Source organism: Betta splendens, chromosome 4 (genome assembly GCF_900634795.4).
Source record: "Betta splendens chromosome 4, fBetSpl5.4, whole genome shotgun sequence".
Lineage (NCBI taxonomy): Eukaryota > Metazoa > Chordata > Actinopteri > Anabantiformes > Osphronemidae > Betta > Betta splendens.
In genome coordinates, this window is record NC_040884.2 from 6992556 (window position 1) to 7012544 (window position 19989).

A 19989-nucleotide genomic window follows, 5' to 3' on the forward strand; every position below is an offset into this window, starting at 1 on the left:
GTCCTGTTTATTTACAGTTATTGCTCCCTCTGGGTGCACACTTCAACGCCTGGGGCTGATTGCGCTGTAATGAGTTCAGGAACACAGGGAGGCAATGCAAGAAAAGAAGTGAAACAAGGGAGGCAAGAAGTCACGGGCTAATAACCTATAGGTCAGCAAGACAAAAAGAACAAGGTACAAAGGACCACACTGGTCAATGCAAAAATACATCAACAATAAAACATGGTGCATTTTTCAAACCAAAACAGTGTTTTTTACCATTCACCATTGAAGACAAAAACAAATCACCCCAAACTGGACACGAGGTACAGCTCCTGCGGTTCTGCTGCCCTCAAAGAAAATCTGTGATGCACTTTGTTTAGCATGATTTGTTCACTTGCCTCAGCAGTTCAGTCCAGCTATATATATATATATATATATATATATATATAGATATATATATATATATATATATATAGATATATATATATATATATATATATATATATATAATATATATATATATATATATATATATATATATATATATATATATATATATATATATATATATTTATACATGTATGTATATACATGTATGTATACATACAGTACGTGTGTGTGTTTGTGTGTGTGTGTGTGTGTGTGTGTGTATATATATATAGACATATAATTACAATTATAGTATTGTAATTATAGTATACAATTATAGTATATTACAATTATAACATAATTTATCAGAAAAATAAAGGAGAATTGTTTTGGAATGAACAACCTCCACTCCTGCAGAACAGGAACTTCTTTAATGTAGTTCATTGTATACTCTATCATAGACACTATTCACTACTGTATAAACCTAATACTAACTATTGTACTGTATATAACCTGATTTCAGGTGTAAAAAGCGCCTTTTGCAAAATATGAGAAAACTATATTATATCCAAATGATACTAAACTAGTGCCTATAAAAACACAATACATACTACTTAGTCTTAAAACTAGAGCACATTGAAACATGTTAAATAATATGAGCTGTTTGAAATGTCTACAGAAGAAATCCAATAAAGACTTATGCCCCCAAGGAGTGAATTTCAATAGTGTTTACTTGGAGCACTAGACCTACTAGATAGCTGCTTGGCTTCAGACCAAAATGTATTCTATCAAAATTCTGCTCCTGTCAGTATTTCGCTCATCCCTGTATATGCATATCCTACACATGAATTTGTGTTATCAAACAAACCCTGGCACATCAATGAAGCTCATTTCAGAGAGAGGTTTTCTAAATAAATCAGCAGAATAAACACGGACCGCTTGAAAAACATGAACTAGTAAAGCATTACAAATCCTTGCTATTTTCCCAAACTGTACAGTCTTGCCTAGGATGAAAAATGAGACGTCTGCTCAGAAACTGTGTTTATGGCGTCAGGAATTGCTTGGAAATGAATTACTGGATGAATCACTGGAGCCTTGTGCATGAGCACCAGTTTTGCAATTCAGAAATATGGATGCAGTAATATTCACTTACGGCACACTTGTATCATGACGCTAGAGGCAGGCCCTGAGCCAGTGAATAGTGACGTTCCAGATCACATTTAGAACAGAAAATAGCCTATAGCTAAAAACAAAGTTAAACCCATTAGTGTCACACCACATCTTTCAATGCCAATGAAATAACTACCATATGCCACTTCTTTTAATACATTGGCTATTTTTTCAATATGATCCAGTATCTGAACAGACTCCTGTCAACCTTTCCAAATCTCACAGCCACACCATGCATACAGTTGATAATCAAATCCTTTTGTTACTCAAAATTTCCAAAACAGCTTGCTGCTTCTAGCATTTGCTGACATTTTGAGACGGTGAGGGGCTGGCTGGGTCTCCCACATATAGCTCCTATCAGAGCCATCAACAATTAACTTACAAAACACCGGGGTTGTTTGTAGTACTTCCTGGCAGAGGAAGCATCTCCAACCAGCGCAACTGAGCCAGTGTTTTGACTTTGTGATTAGACGTCACTATATGCAACAGGCCTGAATGTCAGACAGGATTATCGCTCACTTTTATATGCTCTGCATTTCATGCAATCTTACTGATATCATTTTTCACCTCCCATGGCAGAACACTCGGTTGAGCCCCCATGAAGCAATCTGTAGTTAATATAATTCTCCAATTGACCACCTTGGGAGTGTTTGTTCAGCTCAGTTAGGGAAATTAGGGTAGCGAAGAAACAACAAAAATTTTGTGGAGTAAAAAGGTTATTATACATTCAATAGGTTTCTCAAAACAGAAATTCTGGTAACACCCTGGAACCTTCCCTTAGGGTCAATATAAGTCACCCCAACTCACACGACATGGTTTTATATAAAAGGGAAACTGTCAAGAGACAGTACGTGACGATAAAAAAAACAATAATAATAAAAAGCAATATCTTATAGACACAAATGGCCAATAAATAGCATAAATCAAAAGCAATGGTGTTGACAACAGCCAGCAGACAACTAAAATCTATCTCCATACTCTGCCCCTGACTTAAAAGAAAGAGAGAGGAGGGAAAACTGCTAAAAGGGAAAACAGTGGAGGCCATTTAGTGATTTGAGCAGTGAAGCTTCTCTGCTGCCAAGGACATGTAAGAGAGACAGAGAGACTGTGAGTGCCTCTCAATACATCAGATGTCAGGAGTGCTCCCTCCCACTCAGACGAATGGATCTTCTTTTGGAAAGCCCATAAGAGTCGCAGCAATTTAGTTGGTGAGCTACGTATATGAAAAACACAAAACGCTGAAAAGAAAATCAGAAGGTCATATGACTAAGCAATGCATGATACAAAACAACACAAGATTATTCCCCAAAACTTCGAACTAAATTAGAGACATACAGTTTTTGTAGCGCTGCCTCTCCCTCTGAGTTGTTTTATCAGTGAGAGAGGGTGGAAAGCTGTGCTCCAGGACACTCATTCTCAGAATTTGGCTTGATTGTAAAAACGCTTCCCTCTTCTTTAATCAATGAAAACTCAACTATCCTGATTCATGGGGCACTCCAGAGTTTATAAATATCTTCTGACAGCTTGAGTGTGTTCTCGCTCTACCATCACCAAACCACTATCCACCCACTGCCGGTGTTTGTAGTACACTGTTCCACTTGTACTTCCTTACTGCATTTCCTTTTGCAGCAGTCTCTCGTTTGCTCTTTGTTTCCATCTCTCCATTGGTGTCCTAAAAGAAAATATATTTTTGGCTTTGACTCCAATCGGTCATTCTTTAGTGAATCTGTGCAACCTCAACATGACAATTTCTGGGGTAAGATATGGCTGGATAGATTAAGTACAGTTACAGCAATGTGATGGGGGATCAGGAACAAGAAAGAAAAATGGAAGGCAAAGGGCAAAACATAAATAGAAAAAATATTTCTTTTTCAATTATCAGAGGTGAGGTGGTTTAATATCTATGGAGCAACTCCATAGATATTAAAAAAATATTTAAAAAAATCAGATGTAGTAGCCATACAGTACTTAGAAAAAGTCTCATTTAGCACATCAGTGATTAGTACACAATGTACAGCCAGATCTATTATTGTGTCCATTGAGCACATCTCTCATTCAGTGCATTGTTGTATCTGTCCCCAATACATTGTCTTAGTTTAACAGGCTGTGAAAAATGCAACATGTCGAGTTAATAAGTCAGACAAACAAAAATATTTAGATCCCAGTGATCTCAGTGTGAAAAAGCCTTGACTATGTGGGTCGTAACTGACATCAATAGCACTAGGTGCAGTCTACCACATAAGGCGGATGGTATTGAGTGAATTGATTGTAAGCTAGATAAGTCTATGAGTTTTGCTTATCAATGGACCTCATTAAACACTTGTCACCCCTGGGGAATTTCACCGGCCATGCAAGTCATTGTCAGCAGACGGCAGTCTGACTAATCAATGAGTGCTTAATTACATCTGGTCTACGGCCCAGAGGTACAGTAAAACAATATGCCCATACTGTCAGTGTCATCCTTTGTAGAGACAGATGGTTCTATAGACAGCTACACTGTGAGAATGCATTCACAAAAGAACTTGGGACTTAGCTAAAATGTCAACAGATGAAGTGTGTGACGAAACAAATGTGACAAGACAAGATAAGAATGTCATTTGGATTTCACTCTGAAAAACAATTAGGCTTCTGTTATCACTTTCACGAATCTCTGCCTCTTGATACAATGCACAACAATGGGCCAAGACTTAATGTTTATAGATGAACACATTTTCTATTGTCTACTGTGGTTCTGTGATGTCTTACATAAAAGGATGATCTTAATAGAAAATGTGCCTATAGCACTTAACACAGTCAACAAAAGCAATCACTAAGGTTACCCGTAAAGTATAAGTAGTAGAAGTATAAAGTCATAATTTCACTATAAAGTTCCACTGTATACTTGAGGTAATCATCATTCTGTAAGGTATCTCTAAGCAGAATGTTGAGAAAGGCTTTTAATGGTTTATAATGACTCTGTACCAGGGACACCTACTGTATGTAAATCTATCACTGACTTGATCAGCATAGGGCTGACAACAAAGTGAATTAAGCCTCATCTAAATGTAAATGAGGTTTTATACCTTTGGCAAACAGCTCACATAACCAGTGTCTATTTTAATAAACCAATTAGATTTTATTCAGTGCTATGCTAACGCCACAAAATAAAACCTGTACTTCACGTGGGCCAGGCACAGAACCTCGCTGAGTTATAGGTGTGCATAAATCTCAAATGAAAGTGTCTGTTTGAAATACCATGTTTCACCTATTCAATCTGTTTCGAGAGAAATAAAATCGACATAGGCTGTCATGAAAAACCATTTCAGTAGCTTTGAGAAATTTTAATGCCTGCGCACCACGCTGTACATGTGGCAGGTCCTTACACACTAGTCTCCAATTTCCTTCCTGTCATTGATATCAAAGATATCAGATGTATGAAAACAGCAGTCTATTTTATAAGCTTCGCTCATCCAGTATACTGCTGCGTCAAAGTTTGGGAACCTTGTGCTCTGCTTCTGCTTAATACTGTTTGACCATCTCCAATTAGCCCAGCACATACAACTTCTGATTGGCTGAACACATCCTACACTGGTATTCAACATTAGGTTGGGAAAGAACAGGAAGACAAGCTAGACAAATTCTAAAAAAAAAATTTTTTAATTCTAAAATCTAACTACAGCAAATCTAAGATGCTGATTATTTGGGTGGAGTAAAAAGTGATTTATGTGAACAGATTATTCAATATTCAGAAAATACTTTTTGCATTAGAAGATAATAACTCCTTGAAGAGGCATTTATAACTAATATCAAAGCTAACTTTAAAGAAAAGACACCATGTTTGAATGAACCAGCATCAAGACTTTCATTTGACATTACAGTAGCTGGCAAACATCAATTCATCCCCCAATCTAACTTTAGTAATGCATTTACTGGAAAGAGATTAATATCAATTCCATAAATCATTCAGGAGATGCATCCGGAGGCAGAGACACTGGTATGTTAGCTGATCTCAGCGTAGGAGCTTAGCACCCATTAATCAATGTCTGAGCTCCTCTGGCCATATCATTTGGGAAATAGATGAATTTATAGAAAGGCCAATCATCACACTGATTCATACAGAAATAAATTTAGATCTGTAGGCATAAATACTATATTTAAGCATTCATTTTCACATACCTCTTGCCCACTATGTACAAAACCTGTACAGCGTACAGCACGCCCCTCGTTTTTCTTTAAGCTGACTTCAAACTCTTTGTAAATCAATTCTCTTAGAAACATCATATTGTAATAGTAAAGAACTCCTTTAAAGAACATCTCTGACAATGACCCCCCACCAGAAATAAACAGCTCATCTCAGTCTACAGAACCTATAATGGGCTGGTCTGTGAAAATATGAAATCTGAGAACCATCTGAACCTAATCTCCAACACGGAGATCCAGTCTCAGAGAGCCCTGCTGAATCACTGATTTACTCTGCCTACTTGTGTGCTCAAGTGTACGCCTGTGTGTGGGTCGAACCAGCTGACCTTGTCAACAGTAAGACAGTTCTCCACTTTCACTGTCGTGTCATTCAGCAGTTGGAAGAAGTGGAAAACATAGGCCATCAACAAAGGGACTTGAGAGCATATTAACTTCATTCAAGTGTATATCAAAAAGTGAATTACCTGTTTATTGAATACACTTAATGTAAAATATTCTTTTGCTTGTTTCACAACTGCACTTGGTTGGTTGGTTGTACTCTACAACGTATTGACCCCTCAATATACAGACAGAGTACTGTCTGTTAGCTCATCGCTGTGTGTAACAATTTGCTTGTCATCAGACTACTGTAGGTCTCGCAGTGGTGAGAGAAATAGCAAAACCATGCTGCAAGAAAATGTTTCCTGCACTGACTTAAATTAATTACGATACTAACGATTTTAAGACACACCACTTGTGTATAAATCTTTATAAGAACTTTCCTATGATGATACTATTGTCAAAACACTGTAAATCACATCCCACTCAGCTCAACAGGCTCAATTTGTTGCAACACCAAATGCTGAGACATTTGAATATGCTGGTAGTGATTTTACGTAGTCAGGTTTATGTCGCATTATAAAAACGTTAATGTATTGGCAGTTTTGACAGCTAAGACGGAGAGCAGTCAATAAACATAATATACCAGATTACCATTCATTTTTTTACTATTACTATTTCAACATAGTCAGTTTACTACTCACCACTCTCAAAGCAAGCATCAAAAACGAGATGTCCTCTTCGAGGAGCTCCTGAGTATCCTGGTGGGCTCACCGTCAGTTTGTTCACATTCCCCACCAAAGCGTCCTCTGCTCCAGTTTCACTCCCTGAAAAAGACCAGGCTCAATTACTCAAAGATGCAGCATAAAATCAGATCACCTTATGAATGTTTATAAAAACAGTGAAGTCTGTACAGTATATTGTAAATGATGTATAAATATAAAGTGTGACACACATCCTAATGAGTCTAATTATAGATTGCTGACGTATGTAAGTGCTGCCATGACCCACTGTTTGCGTTTATGCACCTTGTGGCTTAAACGCAGTACACCATGAAAACACGTGTTCTTAATTTTTATGGCAAAAAATAGCTATTAACACTTAATGGTGTTGCATTGAGCTTTTGTTGTGTAACTGGTGTTTCACTTGCAAAAATATTAACCGAGTCCGATGCATACGTTAGATGAGTATTTGTAATTTGTCAGACGTTACCAAATGTGATTCTATTGAAACGAGTGTCCGTTCATTTTAATGTTAAGCAGCGTCCTGAGCATTTCCAATACAGCGGTGCCTACAATAGGTTGGTATCTCCTTCATTTTAAAAGGCTAACGGACGCAGAGCAGGTTATCTACGAGACACGTAATCAAATACCTCCAGCTACTGCAGCTAATTAGCTACACATCAGTCCACCGGCGGAGCTAACACGGCTAATTCAGATGATGTACAGTAGCTAGCTAGCAGACACTCAACGCCACTACACCGCTCCTTCACTTTAGTACTCCTCGTCTTTAAAGACGCGTCCGGCACGCTAACGTGTCGGCGGTGACACCTTTCTGTGACGTAATTTGTCTGCATACCGTTCGACTACTCATATATGTTGCTGCCATCTCTAGAAGCGCGGCTAGCTCCCAACACGCCGCTGAAAGGAGTCTTGTTTACATCCTCCTGAGTGCTAGCAGGAAGGTTAGCGCACTGCGCGTTAGCATCAACATAAAGGTACGCAGCGAGCCCGAAACGTGACCATTATGTGTGTGTGGCGGCGTGACACCGTGCGCCTCCGTTTGCTCGTGTTGCAGTGACGAGGAAGCCGGACGAAGCTCATGTTTACACACCGGTCTCGACGTCTCTAACAGTGCTCTCCTCCATCTTCCTCTCCATTCTGTTACAGAGCAGCCGAGCCGACGCTCCGTGCGTGTTGCCACGGCAACGGAGCAGGTGGAGGAGGCAGAGGCGCCGTCGAGACGTCGCTGCACCGCTGCACGCGCCACTTTACGTCCGATGGGGCTGTAGCAAAGCGGAGGATGGAATACAGCTGGACTCAAACACACGATTTACCGTGCACGCAGGTATATGTTTGACTCAGTAAGTCTGATTACGTCACACCCGCAATTAGTTCCTTAAGACTTTAACATCGCCTGAGGAAAAACTTTTCTTTCAAATTCAGATCACTGCATGTAACTTATTTTGTTGCAGCATTACCAGTGTTTTAATGTTTTCAAAAATCATTACATGCAGCAGCCTGACATCCAAATTATCCCGCAGATTGATTAAAGCTGGTGGTTTCTAAGACAATCGGAGCATAGACGTCATCAAGGCCAATCAAGCCTAGCCCTATTCCTTTCCCATTACAAAGGCTGCACCTGATTAAATACATCAAATGAGCAGCCACATAACTCCTGGAGCAGGAAGCATACAGGCTGCTGCTAATTTTCAGGTTATAAGCTGCGTGTAACAAGACCAAATGAATAAGACCAGGGAGAGGGCAATGATTTTTCTTTCTGTGTGTGCCCGGTATTTGATGGCAACCATCAACAGGCTGCTGAGTGGATAGGTCGGACTGATTATTTCTCAGCTGACAGGAAGAGAACACAGAGCTGCTGTGTAATATTTCGTTAAAATTGAAAATTGAATAGCTGTCCTCCGTGCTATGTCATTTCTTTTACACTATGCCGATTAAAGAGCTCTATGGTCGCGCAATCTTTCATTTTCAGGAGGGTTACTAGAATAGAAGATAATAGAGATTTTTTTTTTTTAACAAATTTGGACGACTTGCCATTTGGGATGAATAATATAAAAACAGAACCAAAACTCACATTTGATCATGAAATATAACAATTGTAAATTCTGTAATGACCTTATTTATTTCAAATAAAAACATTCATTTTTTTAGATATAATAAATAAAAATAAAAACTTTCTGACTAAGTACAGAGATGTATTAGTACAAGCAACATGATAGTCTCAGAAAATCAATAACAAGGAATTCTAACCTCTATCGAGTTTACAGTATATAAAAAATGTGGCTATTGTGGGGATTGCTAGTGGCACATTACACCATCACAGCATCACAAAGGACAAAGGCAGACACGTTTATGTTTCTCGCCTAAAGCTCAATGCGTGTGTATGTGTTCGCTGCTGAAGAAAATCTATGCTTTGGTATTTGTATTTGAGGAAGTACAGGGAAACCCTTTTTACTGTGGTCAGCTAAGGGCATCCACACATCACGTTCATCGTCGGTGAAGGAGGAAGTCATGCAAAAACCAAAACACGAGGCACAAGTGGGAGGGAATCGGGTCGGGTGCTTGTAAGAGGCAAGGTGGGGGGTTTAGTGGGCGACGCAGGGAGCAGCCGGCAGTACACAGAGAATCACTATGGTGACAGGAATCAGAGGACTCAGAGGAGTGGGTCTGGGTCAGAGAGGAAGGCTTGAGAGACAGCTGACTGAGAAATCAGCCCTCACTCTGGATGATTCAAGTGACAGCTCCCCCCAGGGCTTCACCAGACCAGCCGTCCCCAGAGACCGCCAGCTTTACAGCACGGGGATGTGGCTCGCAGCCCTTTTTTCTGAGGAGCAAGCGTTAAATGGAAGTGAAGCCAGGACAGCACAATACGGCGCCATAACACATTGACATTGCTTATGATACCTTCACACATCCTGCTGCTGGAGACAGGCAAAACAGGCAAAAATGTGCTCATTTATAACAATATTATGTGCGCATCCAGCGTGTGAGTCTCTGCATATTTTCTATTCATTAAACACTTTCCTCGCACTTCCTCTGCTTTCTACCCTTCTGTCGCCAGATTATCATCAGCCACCCTTTTTCCCGTCACTCGCTCCGTTTCTCCCTCCCTCTCTCCACCGTGCTGGACACTGTCCATCTGAACAGATGGCCCAGTGTCAATAGGCTGCTATTAACTGGCCACTCTCCCTGCTCTGATCCCAGACGGCAAAAAGCACATTCAGAGCGCTGGGAATGAATCCCGCGCCACAGTGATGGCGCTACAAGTGAGACGCCGCCGAAATTAGCATTAGCCAAAACGATGCTCCTGTCAACGTTTCCCTGACTCTTACAAGGATGAGTGTTTGAGCTTTTTTTTATACGTATATATTTCATAAACACCTGCACATTCTTCCTAGATGCAGATAGACCAGTGTGAGTCATTACTCTAAAGTTTCTGTTATCGACCGAACAGGAATCTAATGAATCACGGTCTTAGCTCATATCTGCTCTTTTTTATTGCTTGTTTTTCCCGTCTCCGGGATCTCCTGCCGTGCCCGTGATCAGCTGCTTCGTCATCTCGGTGCCACGCCCTGCTGGGGACGAGGACACGCACCTGACCTTGATACTCACATGAGCCCTACCCTCGTTTTCCCTCGCTAGCGGAGGTACCCTTCATTTCCACCCTGTGGTCGGTTCTTCATAACCTTAACACGTTTTTTTTTTCCTCGTTTCATTACTTGTTCATAAAGTGCTGAATGATTTCTTTTTCTGGGTGTCTTTGTTGCCCCTTTCCCATTTCTAAAATTGTAATTAGAAAATAGAAGCAATTAACAATTAATTCATCCCAGCTGCATGTTTGATATGATTACCGAGCACAAGCGCTCCATCGTTATGTAGCACCATGAGTTATAGACTCACATGATGAGGAGAAGAGAGAAAAATCTCAAAGATAGGAGTGGCAACGAGAGGAAGGGATGTTGCTAGAACAGTCTTCCCACCTTGTGGTGGCGGAGTGAACTGTAGCTGCATCAGTGTGTGAGAAAATGGGGGTGGGGGGGGTGGAGAGAAAGTGATGCAGAGAGAGAGGCAGAGCGAGAGTGGGAGGGAGAGCCAAGGAGAGAGAGCGAGCGGGCGAGCGAGCAAAAGGGAGGGGAGTTTAAACTAAGTGCTATGTTTTGGGACAGGCTAATCTGCTAGCGAGCAGTGTGAGGATCGGAGCGTATTGTGTGTGCCAGTGTGCGGGGGACAGATAAGGGAGCCAGCCAGCCCGACCCAGCGACTGCCTGCCTGACTGCCTGACTGCCTGTTTTAATGTGCTGACTCTTGGGAGATTAAAAAAAAACCAGCGCATTGACTCCTCAGACGTGTGCGGAGACCCTGGGCAAAAACGCCACCAGTGCAGCCACAGCCAGCAGAGGTGCATCAACAGACAGGGGCGAGAGAGAGAGAGCGAGAGCGAGAGAGAGAGAGAGAGAGAGAGGGAGAAAACACAGAGGACTGAAAATCCCCACTCCAAAATCTGAAAATTAAATAGGATCGTGTTTTTTTTTTTTTAGTTGATTTCATTTTTTCTTTCTTTCTTTTTGGCGTTGCCGGGACTGACTCCCAACTGTAGCAAAGAACAAGGGGGAAGCAAAGAACTGAAGAGAACCTGCGAATAGAGAGGACAGAACGAAGCGAGAGAAACCAAACACCAAATCTGAACATGTTCGAAATAAGCCGAACACTCAACGCCGCTTTGTTGAGCAATGAGGTAAAGAGACTTGGATTCGCTTCTTCCTCCACCCCTCACCTGTGTCTGTCTGCTGCCAACCATTCTGTCATGTGTGTCGTCGCGTGTGCTCGGAGCGGAGCGAGCGGGCGATGGGGGACGGCGTGGGGGAGGCGGCGGGAGAAGGGGGACGGCGGCGCTCGTCCCGGGTTGTGGGTCTGTGTGGAGCCGGTGCTCAGGCTTCACATGTGGGTGTGCACATGCTGCAGGTGTGTGTGTGTGTGTGTGTGTGTGTGTGTGTGTGTGTGTGTGTGTGTGTGTGTGTGTGTGTGTGCTCACACATGTATCTGTGTGAGAGCCCCCCCCTTCATGTTATCCCCCACTCCCTCCTCTGTTTTGTACCATTCTCACCACTCTGGCTACTGTTACTCTCTTTCCTCTCGTGCCTCTCCTTCTTCCCCTCTCTCTCTCTCTCTCTCTCTCTCTCTCTCTCCCCCCCCCCCCCCCCCTCTTCTCCCGTGTCCGTGTGCGAGTGTGTGTGCGCGCGTGTGGGTTCTGTGAGCAGCATCTCAAGATGATGGCGAGGTACGGGCAGCTCTCGGGACTAGCAGCCAGTGGCGTGGGCGCCGTCCCCGAGACGCACTCGCCTCTGTTTCCCAGGGATCTCCTGTCGCCGTCAGCCCTGATGGGCTGCAGGTCGCCCCTGGTAAGACGACAGACAGATCCACATCCCTCCCTTCATGGACGCACTGTGGGGAGGCATAGTACTGAGAGCACAAAAGAAGCAGGATGGAGTAGGTGTGCATGTGTGTGTGTGTGTGTGTGTGTGTGTTGTGTGACAGAGCAAATGAGCAGAAAGAGAGCAAATCAATTGTGGGATTGTGCCTGTATCCCCAATGGAGAGTGTTAGGAAATATTTACATTGTATTGTTTGTTCAATTACGGACGCCTACTCTGTCTTTAGCCTCTGCCAGTCAGACTGTTATCAAGGGTATCGGAGATGTGTGTGTGTGTGTGTGTGTGTGCGTGTGTGTGTGTGTGTGTGTGTGTGTGTGTGTGTGTGTGTGTGTGTGTGTGTGTGTGTGTGTGTGTGTGTGTGTGTGTGTGTGTGTGTACAGTTGGTTTGTTAGGTCCTGTGAATCCCGGCACTGTTGGTTTTGAACGTTTGCATTCCTCACCTGACGAGGAACGAACTTTGGTTGTGAACGCGTGAGCGCCGGCACGTGTGACGCGCCGAAACTTTGCCTAAAGACCTTAGAGCGGACGTGTTTCAGGTCTGGTGCGTGAGCAGTCACAGGGACGCGGCGAAGGAATGGGCTGTTTGGCACCGAAGGCGGCGTTACTCTGCCTTTTCCGTAGCAGCGATGACTCGAAGGGGAAGAGGAATGAGAGCAAAAACGGGGCATGAGAAAAACCCTGAGCGTTTAGGCGAACGCCTTGTAAGAAAATCCCTGACTCGCCGCATTAGAGCGACATGAAGCTGTGGGTGTCTAATCCGCTGTGGGCTCTTCATTGGTTCGGCTCCCCTTCAAACTGGCTCAGATCCACAGCCCAGAGCCTCCCGGAAGCCTCCGTAACCCACTGTCACGCTGCTGACTGCACCCAGGGGTTCCCGTCAACTGTATGCAAATGCGCGGCAGGGATGAGCGGCGGAATGCGTCCGCGAGGACTTGGACTTCAGAACTGTTTGTGTGTTTTTCCTTTGAATTCTCCCACGAGTTCAAAGACGTGCGTCCAGCGCTTTGTTGTTATTACGCAGCACACAAAACGAATGTTTCTCACTGCCCATTCAGCCGCACAACAGTGTTATCTGCTGTTTGCATAAAGCTGTTGGACCATAAATTATTTGTTGAAACCAGTGGAACTAATTAGCTGCATATATTATCTAACTGCGACTCATGTGTTAACATATTTTGATGCGTCTTATCGGCATCTGTTGGAGAAAATTTGAGAGAACTGGTGAAGTGGTGAATTCCAGGGTGGAATGTAATAATCAGGTGACATTAAATCCAGCAGTAATGAAAATAAATGAAGGGGCAAAAGCAGAAAAAAACAACAAAATCAATTGTAAATATTTTCATTAATAGGAGGCGAGCGTGATCTTCATGATGCACAGTTACATTTCTAGGAAAACGGTTTGAAAATGGTCGTTTCTTCAGATGTTGCACATTTGTCATCAATGTGTCGCTGGTGATGAGGCGTGTTCATGCGTGTGCGTGCGGTGAAGGCTTGAGTGTGTGTGTGCGTGTGTGTGTGCGTGTGTGTGAGTGCGTGCGCGTTATGATTACCCTGGTTAAAAAAGACCATCGTTATAGTGATTAATGATGCTTTCATTAAGCACAGCAAGATCATTTGCATACATTAGATAAATGTGCTGGAAGAATCTGGTGGCTTCAGTGAGTAAAGTCTCCAAAGCAGCACCACATTCTCCACACTAGAAAAGGAAAAGACACGCTAAAACAAACGCATTTTATTATCAGTCTTTTTGAAGATATTATAATTAAAAATAGTCAGAGTTCATTCACAGTATTAGATGAATCTGAAGCTAATCGCTTTCATTGACAAATATGACAATTGCCTGTAACAAAGTTGACCGTTACTTCCCGTGAGAACTGGATTCGATCTTTGGTTTGTGACGTGTTTGCGCGTGAGCGTGTTCTCGGCTGCACGTTGTGTTTTTGAACTGTTCGACGGTGGATTAATAAGGGGAAATTCAAGCCGTCAGAACACAGAGGAGAGCGAGTCGCATCCCTGTGTTCACAATGAGCATCTGCAGCATCACTTCCAGCGCCCGGGTGACCGGGCAGTCGCACCCATGCCACAAAGCCAAAGTGACTGGAAATCAAAGAACACGTGAGCAAAAAAAATGAATTGCAAATTATTCTGTATTTCGGCGTCTGCGATCTAATTTTCAAAGGCCGCGACTAAAAACCTGCAGTGCGCCGTGCTTCAGAGCTGAATGTTGCTAATTTGCAGAAAGCTCCACTGATTACCCACTGCAGGCAGCTGCCGTTCTCCATGTGACACTGGGCTTTGTTTGACAACTCCAATCTTTACTGTTCGAACGTGAGGAAAAAAACAAAACACAGCGTCGCTTTTCAGAAGAGGTTCACAACAACAAACAGGCAACGAAGGAGGCAGCAGAGAAGGGCTGCGTGGCACAGGCAGCGACCGTGGGCAGCAGCCAGGAGATAGTTAGAGGTCATCTCTATTTCATAACAATGATTAGCTCCTTCCATCTGCCGCTCGCTGCATTTCCCCTTTCCTTGATTGCAGTGTTTTCTGTATCCAGGAAATTAGTTCATTTATGCAGCGCAGCCCTGCCGCGCGTGAGGCACGAACAGGTGCAGCAGCCTGAGAGGCGGCGCTGAGGGAGAAGGAGCTCACGGAGAGGAGCGGCGCCGCCGAGGACGCTGCCGGAGTCACACAGGACCGAACCAACGGGTCCGTGTGTTACACTGCACTGAGACGCAGCGATCTGACAGAGACGCTGAAAGTCAGTGTGGCAGTGACGGAAGCAGAGTCAGTGTGAGGAGATGAACACCGCGGCTCATCTAGCCCTCGTTCTGTCCAACTTTGAGCCACGGAGAAAAACGTTCATGCTTAACATCACACATGCAGCATATTGGCAGCCTATACGTACATCAACACGCAGACCTGTCTCGTGCAGAACATGAAGCGAGCGCAGACCGCTCCGTGTGCATTGTCTCGTGTTTGCACTTGATATGAGCACATGTGCTGTGTCAGTGATGGGAACACAGGCTGAGCGGCACGGCGAGGGGCCCCGAAATGTGCTGGTGGAGCGTGTGTGTGTGTGTGTGTGTGTGTGTGTGTGTGTGCGTGTGTGTGTGTGTGTGTGCACATGCACGCGTGTGTGCGTGTGTGCGTGTGTGTGTGTATGTGTGCGTGTGTGTGCGTGTGCGCACATGCACGTGTGTATGTGTGTGTGTATGTGTGCGTGTGTGTGCATGTGTGTGTGCGCACATGCACGTGTGTATGTGTGTGTGTATGTGTGTGTGTGTGTGTGTGTGTGTGTGTGTGCACATGCACGCGTGTGTGCGTGTGTGCGTGTGTGTGTGTGTTTGTGTGTGTGTGTGTGTGTGTGTGTGTGTGTGTGTGTGTGTGTGTGTGTGTGTGTGTGTGTATGTGTGTGTGTGTGTGTGCTGGCCACCAGTGCTGCAGGGAGGGCCTAGTGATCAGCAGCTGAGCCTGCGTCCCGCTGGGAACCATCGCTGCAGAATGGAGCAGGTGTTGCGAGCTCATGCACGCACACGCCGCCCCCCCCAGCACGCACGCCGCACACACACACACACACACACACACACACGCTCACAACTTAAGTGAACTGTCTGCTGCTTCCGTGTCTCCTGGAGTCTTTTTTGCTCACGCCCAACCCAGTAATTTCTCCCGTCCGCAGGGTGCCTTTTAGTGCGTATTTCATCACAGATTACTGTGTTTCTGATCATTATCTTTTCTTCACACCCGTCGACTTCTCAGACAAAACATGTGACGGCCTGGAGATATGGATGCGATCCATAAACAACCTAAACCTGCAGAATAGCTGTTGCTCATGGCTTTCCACATTCAGGCTTTGACCTGGAAGTCACCGCCTGAAATTTCACCTATTTAATGGCGCACGACAAGACTCTGCACAGTCTGTGCACCGCTGAGCGTGTCGCTACGTGCACACACACACACACACACACACACACACACACACACACTGACTGAACGCACGCACGCAGAATAATCACCAGCGAGCGCGAGCCATAATCAAAACGTAAACAAAAGGCTCATACAAGCAAAAATGAGAACCTGCTATTGTTCTCAGGCCGATCCAGATAACGTGCAACAACAATACATGTGTTAAAATATACGCCGAGGAAATGAAAAGGAGGAAAACAAAAGGCAAACAAATGTCAAGCATAATGCAAATGGACACATGCTCACTGTTTAAACTGCACTGAGCGTCCTGAGCTCAGGCCTGTGGATCCTCCTTGGGATTTGCCTCACATCACTGGCTGCATTTACACCGTGCAGTAGGTTGAACAAACAAAATAATCTGCCCTCATGTTCTTTTCTTCTTCATTTAAATAAACATCTCTCCTCTTTTGCTTGAAGAAAGCGTTTTAATGTCACAGGCAAATTTGTTGACTCGCTTGGACAATGTTTTCACATTCAGCCGAAGTTATTTCATTTACATGGTAGGGAGGGAATAATAATCAGACTGGACCGGATGAAAACTAATAGTTACGCGTTACTCGTAATTACAGAAAAATGCCACATTCGCTCCGTGACGTCACATTCAAAGGTTCCTGGATGAATCGAATGTAATTTTAGGCTGACGTTTCCTTCAAAGAGCTGCCTGAGGCTTATGTGTCGGATCACGCAGGTTTACTAAATTAATTAGAAACCTGACAGTGACATCAGCGTATACTGTAGACATGTCAGCTTTATAAACCCTGACAATGGAGGCATTAGCCGGTACAAGCCCTCTACTGACCTGTCAGCATCAGTGATAATGTCACTATGGCAGCTCTGTCATCTCTGCTTCAATACACGAATCTGTGATGCAAAAAAAGGTGATGGGAACACATTAAATCAAAGGTTTCAAAAATGACCTTTATAGATTTGTTACGTGTGTCGACACCAGAGGAAGCTATTGTGCAGCACGGGTCCATTTTGTAGATGAGGACTCCGGACCAGACAATGTCTGTCAGTCATTTAGGAGCAGCTTTGACCTGCGTCTTATTGTTGGAGGCTCAGTGGCTGTTGATGCCGGACTCACGAACGCTGCCAATGTCTGAGTAACGGCTGATGAGCGCTATTTTCCTCCTCTCAGAACCCAACGCTGTTAGAGGCGATGCCGTTCCATTGATTCCCTAATTAGAGGGGACGAGGCCTCGTATCTGGGGTCACCATGAATAAATGATGGACGTCTGACTCGTGCGTCAGCTCCGGGGAGCGGCCCCGGCCGCCGGCGCCGCTGGGACGCGTCCGTGTGCAGTAGTTGGGGCTCGAGTGATCAGTCGGTTCGGAAAGTGGCTTTAAACGCGCGGCGGCTTCGTTTCCAATTGATCGGCTGGAGTGGAGCAGCTGTTCGTGAAAGGGCAGCTGAATCAAGGGAAAACATGGAGAATGATGAAAATAGCGCAGGTATTTAGATCCGGGGGGAGCAAAACCCCAAACCCCCTCACGCGTCAATAACCAATGCATCATATAATATAACATAATGCTTCAGTTCTACCTGTGCATCAGTGACTAGACTGCAAAGTGAGGTAATTAATATTACCTCAACCCCTTTCTATATATACTGTAGTACTGTGTTTGTCTACCTCGTTGCATTCCTACACTTTCTTATCTTTTTTAATATAACATTATAATTCATGTGTTTGCTCAGATATGAACTATGTACACAGTGTCTTGTTGTTTCTCTAGTGGAAAATCATTTCTACAGCAGACTGTTTTTTTCCGATTGGCTACACAACACAAAATAATTGAAATATGTCTCTAAGCATATAGACATTTAAACTGAAACCCGGTGGATTTTTCATTGTTTATTGCCTACTTTCTTTTCTCCGAGCATGAGAAATGGCAGTTAAGCATGAAGTGACATTTGAAGCGCTGGTTTTGTGCTGCGTGGGCACGGCCGGGTCCGCGGCGCCGTAGGCCAGTCCTGTGAAGAATTCTGGATGCGCCTCATTTCTGAAAGGTTATTCCTTATCACAAGCCATAGTGCAGCCATTTACGCAGATCTGAAAGTGTGGGACTTTTGATCAGGTTGCTAATGTCATTACGGGTCGCAGGTGGCGTTTCAGTGACGCGGCAGGAGCGAGAAACGGCTAAAATAAACCCGGCGAATACAAAGTCTGGCTGTGTGTGTGTGTGTGTGTGTGTGTGTGTGTGTGTGTGTGTGTGTGTGTGTGTGTGTGTGTGTGTGTGGTTCTGGAGGGAGGGGGGTTTATGATTAAAGCTTCTACCAGATGGACCGCAGCAGTTGCCCTGCGTGCACGTGTATGCCCCCACCGGGATCAAACGTAAACGGGCCCAGCCCCGGAGCCCACTGCCCACCAAACACCACCCACCAAACACCACCCACCACCCTCCACCCATCACCCACCACTGCAGAGTGGCCCTTCACACTGGAAGAAAGCACATCAACTGGGAATCAAACAGCCTTTGCTTTTCCAGCCATCGCACACATTCAGAGAGCTACACCCATGATAAAGTGCACTAATACACTTCCTACTGAACTGTAGGTATGAGAGACAGTGAACAGCACGCCTGAAGTGAGTGTGAGCTGGTGGCCTGCTGAAGCTGAATGTCACCCCAAGCTGTGGACCGCTCTGTTGTCCAAATGGACACTAATCCACCAGAGTCCTGTTGAGAATACTGTGCCTGTGCCAGAGCACATGCCAGACTCAAGGCCAATGCAAAGCTAAGCCTCAGCACCTCCACAAACCTTCATCTGCCTCGTCCTGCCTCCGATACTGTACGTGAACTGCAAGATCCTCTAGAGGAAGAGACGAGGTGCGACACCAAGGTGTGAAATAGTTCTGATATGCACCTTATAGTGTTTAGCGAGTTTGTTATTATTTAAGACGTAGTATTTATTTAAATGACGTCTACAAGGAGCGTGTTTCTGTTCAGTATCTGCAGCCAGAACAAACGCAGCACAGCTCCGTTCTGGGCTCAGAACGCGCTGATGTGAAGGTAAACGTCGGTGACACCGGTTAAACGGACTGCGTCTCTGCTCGACGGAGGCGCGGCCTCGGCGCTGATGCCTGGTTCGGCCGCACTGTAACACGGAACCGCCTTTGGACCTGGAGCAAAGTATTCAGTCATGAGCACATCATCAGCTTTTTCTACTCAGTGATAAGATTTGGGCTCTTAGATCATTAGCACGTTTAACAATTACAATGAAACCTGCGCCGATAAAGGCTTTCCTGCAGTTTGAAAGGACGCGTCCTCCGGCTTCCGCCCACTGAATTGTCAGAGCACCGAGGCGCGAAGTGGGAGAGAAAAGGACTGAAGGACTGGATTAGGAGCAGACATGGATGGATGTTTGCGGCTCCTCCGGCCGTGGCACCGCCAGCACCGCGCCCGGTGCCATCTGCGCCGCGGAGCCACTGGTTCATGAACGTAGCGGCCCTGGTCTAAACACTGACAGCGACAGTCCGGGCCTCCCCCCCCCCCCCCCCCCCCCCCTCGCGTTAATGGCCGTCTCCTGCCGGGGATTCGGCGGCGCCGATGGTTGTCGCCGGGCAGAGACGGGAGACGACTCGGAGGCTGCGAGTCTCATTTGCTGATTGTTACCGGCGGAGGGTGGACACCTGCCAGGAAGGAGGTGATCATCAGTCTGAGTAGCACAACAAGACGCTTCTGCTGCCAGAACTTCAATGGAGCAACTAAATCTATCCTTCAAGGGCGAATCAAACAGAGGCTGAGTAAGCAGCGGCATACTGAGGAGCCTGTTCTGCTCCAATAAATGTATTAGACTGGGATGAAGTCGACCAGCGCTGCATTGTTCTCCGCTCC

At 44.8% G+C, this 19989-nt stretch overlaps 2 protein-coding genes across 8 annotated transcripts in view; one reads left to right on the forward strand and one right to left on the reverse strand.

The window, feature by feature from the left end:
• The window catches only part of agbl4 (AGBL carboxypeptidase 4), a 226899-nt gene extending 218900 nt beyond the window's left edge, over positions 1-7999 (reverse strand). Inside the window, exons 1-2 of the mRNA XM_029145963.3 lie at positions 7852-7999; positions 6723-6845 (exon numbers count right to left, since the gene is read on the reverse strand). Coding sequence (XP_029001796.1) covers positions 6723-6845; positions 7852-7897 — 169 coding nt within the window. The 5' untranslated portion in view covers positions 7898-7999. The remainder of the gene's footprint in view (positions 1-6722; positions 6846-7851) is intronic.
• Positions 7955-19989, forward strand: part of elavl4 (ELAV like neuron-specific RNA binding protein 4) — a 63779-nt gene continuing 51744 nt past the window's right edge. Inside the window, exon 1 of one of the 7 annotated variants that reach the window (XM_055508200.1) lies at positions 7955-8085. In XM_055508200.1, coding sequence (XP_055364175.1) covers positions 8041-8085 — 45 coding nt within the window. In that variant the 5' untranslated portion in view covers positions 7955-8040. Of the gene's footprint in view, positions 8086-10903; positions 11494-11981; positions 12158-19989 lie in introns of those variants that run through there. The other 6 variants (XM_055508203.1, XM_055508199.1, XM_055508198.1 and 3 more) reach the window with 6 other exon arrangements.